The sequence below is a fragment of the Cyprinodon tularosa genome, unplaced genomic scaffold (genome assembly GCF_016077235.1).
Source record: "Cyprinodon tularosa strain WSP-4 unplaced genomic scaffold, ASM1607723v1 ctg69, whole genome shotgun sequence".
NCBI lineage: Eukaryota > Metazoa > Chordata > Actinopteri > Cyprinodontiformes > Cyprinodontidae > Cyprinodon > Cyprinodon tularosa.
This window is the reverse complement of record NW_024039440.1, coordinates 2,676,698-2,681,862: the sequence shown is the minus strand read 5'-3', so window position 1 is coordinate 2,681,862 and position 5,165 is coordinate 2,676,698. Positions and strand designations below refer to the sequence as shown.

The 5,165-nt window shown below is 39.0% G+C and overlaps 1 protein-coding gene across 1 annotated transcript; it reads left to right on the top strand.

Annotated features, from left to right (window-relative positions):
- Positions 1–331: 331 nt before the first annotated feature.
- On the top strand, positions 332–3,980 carry mmp13b (matrix metallopeptidase 13b). The gene is made up of 11 exons (XM_038267989.1): positions 332–466; positions 552–662; positions 886–1,013; positions 1,122–1,270; positions 1,371–1,496; positions 1,578–1,733; positions 1,823–1,943; positions 2,160–2,293; positions 2,565–2,724; positions 2,857–2,960; positions 3,541–3,980. Exons 1-11 carry the CDS (start codon positions 335–337, stop codon positions 3,642–3,644), a joined length of 1,425 nt encoding a protein of 474 aa, XP_038123917.1. The 5' UTR covers positions 332–334; the 3' UTR covers positions 3,645–3,980.
- Positions 3,981–5,165: the final 1,185 nt, after the last annotated feature.

Below are 5,165 nucleotides of genomic sequence, written 5' to 3'. Positions count from 1 at the left end.
GACTCACAGCAGCAAGACCAAATTCCTTTTTTTAATGTAAGAATAGGGAATTATCCCAGGATAGTAACAAAAGGAATGGTTAGATATTTTTATGAAATAAAAAATCTGTTTCTAAGCAACCTAAATCGGAACAATCTGTTAAGTAGGTCATGTTTTACCAAAATGTGTCTGTGTTAGTCTGAAGCAGTTTATTCAATCCAAAATCCCTGAAGATTTGTAGATACATGCACATTCCTGTATGAGCAAAACAGGAAGTGGCTAGGTACTTTTTATATGAATCACATGGAGGGGAAAAGCTGACCAGCACACCTTAAATACTCCACAGAGCGCTGGGATGCCAGTAGTCTCTTTGGACATCTCAGAGTCAACAACAATGTTTGCTTTGCTGCTGCTGATCGTGCTGGCTTCTTACTCCTCTGCTCTGCCTCTGCAGACTGGAAAGACTGATGATATGCTTTTTGCTGAGGTGAGAATCACATCAACTTTTTACAATGGATGCTTTCTTTGGTGTGTTTTAGTAGCTTGTCATAAAATGTGTGTCTTTCAAACAGAAATACCTTCGTCAGCTCTATCGTCTGCCAGCTGGTCTTCAAGGTACACAGACATCATCAAGCGATTTTCAGAACAAGATCAGGCAAATGCAAAGATTTTTTAAACTTGAGGTAAGCCTGAAGCTGCCTTTGCTTTTGGTGATTCTTTTATTTGATCCATCTCCTTGTTAAGAGATGCTTGAATAAGTGGCCCTGTACATAAAGAAGATGCACTGAGCCTTTCAAAGTCTTTAGTCTCATTTAAAGAAAAACATATTGACATTAAAAAGAAAAAAAGATTTAGTATAATTTTGTTCTTTGAAACATTGACTCACTTCTTTTTTTTTTTTGGAAGGTAACTGGAAACCTTGATAAAAACACTCTGGAGGTGATGAAGCAGCCCAGATGTGGTGTACCAGATGTTGGGGAGTACAACCACTTCCCTCGACATCTCAAATGGGCAAGCAACAATGTCACTTTTAGGTAGGGAAGAGTAAATTACCTCCTAACTCTGATTCCACTGACTATGGTGTTTTGAGTGAAGCTTTAATTTCATCTGTTGTACTTCTCTCGTTCCCCTCTCTGTTTCAGGATAGTGAATTACACTCCTGATTTAAAGAGAACGGATGTAGACAGAGCCATCAGAAATGCCCTGAATGTTTGGGCTGATGTTACCCCTTTGACCTTTAAGAAGCTTCACGAGGGCAATGCAGACATTATGATCAGCTTTGGATCAAGAGGTGATAAGACTTTTTGTTTTTCTTTGTGTCTAAGTCATCACAACAGAGATTTTTAAAGTGGAAATTTTTAATGCATAGCTATTTACCTTTCATTCTGAAGAGCATGGTGACTACAATCCATTTGATGGGCCTGACGGACTGCTGGCTCACGCCTACCCTCCAGGCCAGGGCATTGGGGGAGACACTCACTTTGATGAAGACGAACACTGGACCAAAGATTCATCAGGTGACAATTTTTTTGGACAGATAGAAAGAATCCTAGCTATTATTTCAGTTGTGGCTTTAATTCTACACCTTTTTCCTGCAGCTTACAACTTGTTTATTGTAGCTGCCCATGAGCTGGGTCATGCACTTGGTATGTCCCATTCATCAGACCCAGGTGCCCTCATGTACCCAGTCTACTCATTTAGCACTGGCTACCCATTGGCTGAAGATGACATTGAAGGAATTCAAGCTCTCTATGGTGGGTATTGCAAACTTTGGTTAGAAATTGTAATGTGCAGGACCAAGTTGGATAACAATTGTCTGGTAATGTTAAAACTTTGATTGCAGGTCCCAACCCCAACCCGAAAAAAAGGAAAGCAAAGCCTGATGCACCTACCAAATGTGACCCTGAATTGAGTTTTGATGCTGTAACAGAGCTACGAGGAGAAACCATTGTTTTTAAAGACAGGTAAAATAATAGACTTCTGTATCTTCTGTAATGCTCTGTTCTTAGCATTTTATTTGGCTTTTCTGAAAGCATTGAGAACGCACTGTAAATTGAGGTCAACCTGCCCCTGAGGCACAGAGCATGTAGTCACTGCCCTGTTGAATAAAGGTTCAAGCCTGACCTAAAGCATATTGGAAAATCCTCCAATTTTATTTTCAATGCTGGGTCTTTTTGCAGGTTCTATTGGCGTCTACATCCCAATATGGCAGAGCCTGACCAGACACTAATCAAGTCCACATGGCCCTACCTCCCAAACAAAGTGGATGCAGCTTATGAATATCCAGAGAAGGATTTAGTTTTTGTGTTTAGTGGTAAGTTAAATGTATATTTCTATCTAAAAAAATACCACATGCATTATGAGTAGCACCTACACCAGGTCTGCCCAAAGTCAGTCCTTGAGGACCGCTGCTGTTCTGCAGGCTTTAGAGGTTTCCCTGCTGCAGCCCAGCTAATTCTGATGATTGCAGTTCAGCAGAAGCTTGTCAATAAGCTGTTAATGGAAATCAACTGTGCTAAAGCAGAGAAATCTCTAAATCCTGCAGCATATGCCCCTGACCTAGACTCTGTCTTGTGTTTAAACAGGAATCCGAGTGTGGGCCTTAAATGGATATACACTTGTGGACGGCTACCCAAAGTACATACACAAACTTGGTCTTCCTAGATCTGTTAGAAAGATAGATGCAGCTGTGCATATCAAAGAAACAGGGAAAACACTGCTATTCACCGAAGAAGAATACTGGAGGTAAAGTGGTGTGCATTTTACACAAAAAGACATCTTTATTTGGGAAGAATGAACTTTTTGGCATTCATAGCTCACTCTCTGGGACTTTCTTCATATTCTGTGTTTCATGTCCCTGTTCTGTGTAACCCACAGTTATGATGAAGAAAAGGGCACCATGGATGCTGGCTTTCCCCGATCTACTGAGGATGACTTCCCAGGAATGCATGATGAGTTTGATGCAGTTACTTTTAACCACGGTAAAATGAAAAACTAAGTATATTTAAACAGACAGTGTGCAATTTCTCATTGAAGCAATAAAATATGGTATTCAGGAAGTTTAATTCAAAGCACAGGCTCCCAAACCATTTGCTTCGTTGGCATAAAATAATCAAGGCAATGATCTATTCTAAAATATCAGAGAAGGGAAAAAAACCCTATGACTAGAAATGGCATCCAAATATAGACTAATTCGATTTAGGCATCATTGTTGGGTCTTGGGGTCCCTTTTTATAACCATTAATGTAAAACAACATTACATACAAATTATTTTCAAAATATTCTTAAATATGTCCTTTAGCCTGTATAAACTAATCTCTTCCTCTTTATCCATGCATTTCTTTGCTTTTTAGATAACCCAGAATTTGTACTATATGCAAACTACATCCTTGTTCATTGTTTTTTAATTAGAAAAAAGTTTTCAAATTGCAGCAGTTTGCAAGTCCACCACTAGATGTCGCACAATACCACACAATGCTCCTTTACATTAACCACTGTAATTGTTTGGAATTGCTATTTCCCCTGTACTACCCCTAATATTTTTCTCTTTTTTTAATGCAGGCCGCCTCTATTTCTTCCATGAATCTTTGCAGTATGAGTACAGTTACAACTACAGGAAGGTCATTCGCATTATGAGGACCAACTCCTTCCTGAACTGCTCATGAGACTGCAACCATCATTTAGAATTGTTATGTGTGAATATAGCTGGCTATATCTGAACAGATGATAAACTGTTGTGAAGAGACATTGCACAGTATAGTGTGGAAGATAAATGGATGAGATTGTAAGGAACTGTCGGGACGGTTGTCTGTGTTTGACACAGAATCCTATGATTCTCTGGAATTTCATGAACTATTTATTTTTGGATGTGTTGCTTATTTATAGGTTTTGAAGCAGATATTCATTATTATCTGATAAAATTGCATTTTATGGTTGACTGAATTCCAAAGTTTACATTGATTCACACCAGTTCCAAATAAAGTCTCTTATTCAATGCTGAATACCTTAACATTGCGTCTGAATCTTACTTCTTCAGTATATCCTTTATGAGGATGAGTGGGTAAAGGAACCAGCACACTGTCTGCATGTGGTCACACTCTGGCCATGCTAAAAAATTGGTAAGATTTAAAAAAAAAATAAGATTTTAGTGGTAGTTATCTTTTTCATAAGGCATTAACTACGTCTTGGAGCATCAAAAAATATGAAAAATAATGCTTTACAGGGAGATGCATTAGCTCTGTATAGGGAATAAGAAAACTAGTTAGAAAATTGGGCTGAGCAAGGACCATAACCCAACGTTCTCCGTGGGACCACTCCTGCTAAAAAGTGTGTAAAACACAGAGGACAAATTTCTCTACCTGTTACTATAAAGGGATACATTTACTCTTTTGGACATCAAATGACATCAAATTAAAATACGTCCGTTCTTTGCAAACTAGTTTAACCTCAATCAAATCGGATGAATCATCTGTGAAAAGCATTTTTCCTATTTTTATTTATAGAGTTTTAAACTCTTCACACTCACCTTTTTATAGTTGTATCAATTGGAAATAAACACAAGTGAGTGCCAGTGCCCAGGTGGGTTCCAAGATGTTAAATGGATTTAGGTCTGGACTTTGATTAGGCCACACACATGAAAATGGTTTGATCTAAATGGATTTAGCTGCATTTGTAGAGCCTCTGTCCCCTGAAAGACCTTAAAGGAATAGTACACCCAAAACATGATTAGCCTTCATTTTCTACTCACCCCCATGCTGAACAACACTCTGGAGTACTTTTTTGATATCTCAAATGCATCTGGAGATCTGGGAGGTTTCTTGCTGTCTGCTGACATTCAAATAATGGAGGTCTATGGTGCCCGAGACAGAAAGGTCCATAAAAGTCCACAAAAAACGTGTCAATATTCCTCCATACTGCTCGTCCAATGTATTCCAAGTGTCCTGAGTGGGTAGCATCCAGAATTTACTCGAAACGAAGTCATTTAGAATGTTTTTAGAGCATAAACAGTAGTGTATAAGATTTCCTGAAAGCGCGCACCTGCGCGTTCACAACGCTACGGAAGCCGGCAGACCAAACCAGATGAAAGTGCGCATTCAGCGTCTGCTCTGCCGATAATGCAAGCGTAGAAGAAGAAATGTGCCGTTTACCTGTGCAAAGAAAGAAACAACGAAAGAAAAATGTCTGAG

Excerpts from the sequence above, each read along its gene's own strand:
- mmp13b (XM_038267989.1), top strand. The coding sequence starts at position 335 with ATGCCAGTAGTCTCTTTGGACATCTCAGAGTCAACAACAATGTTTGCT. Across the intron at positions 1,271-1,370 it reads GATCAGCTTTGGATCAAGAG|AGCATGGTGACTACAATCCA; the intron begins GTGATAAGACTT and ends TTCATTCTGAAG. Across the intron at positions 2,961-3,540 it reads TGCAGTTACTTTTAACCACG|GCCGCCTCTATTTCTTCCAT; the intron begins GTAAAATGAAAA and ends TTTTTAATGCAG.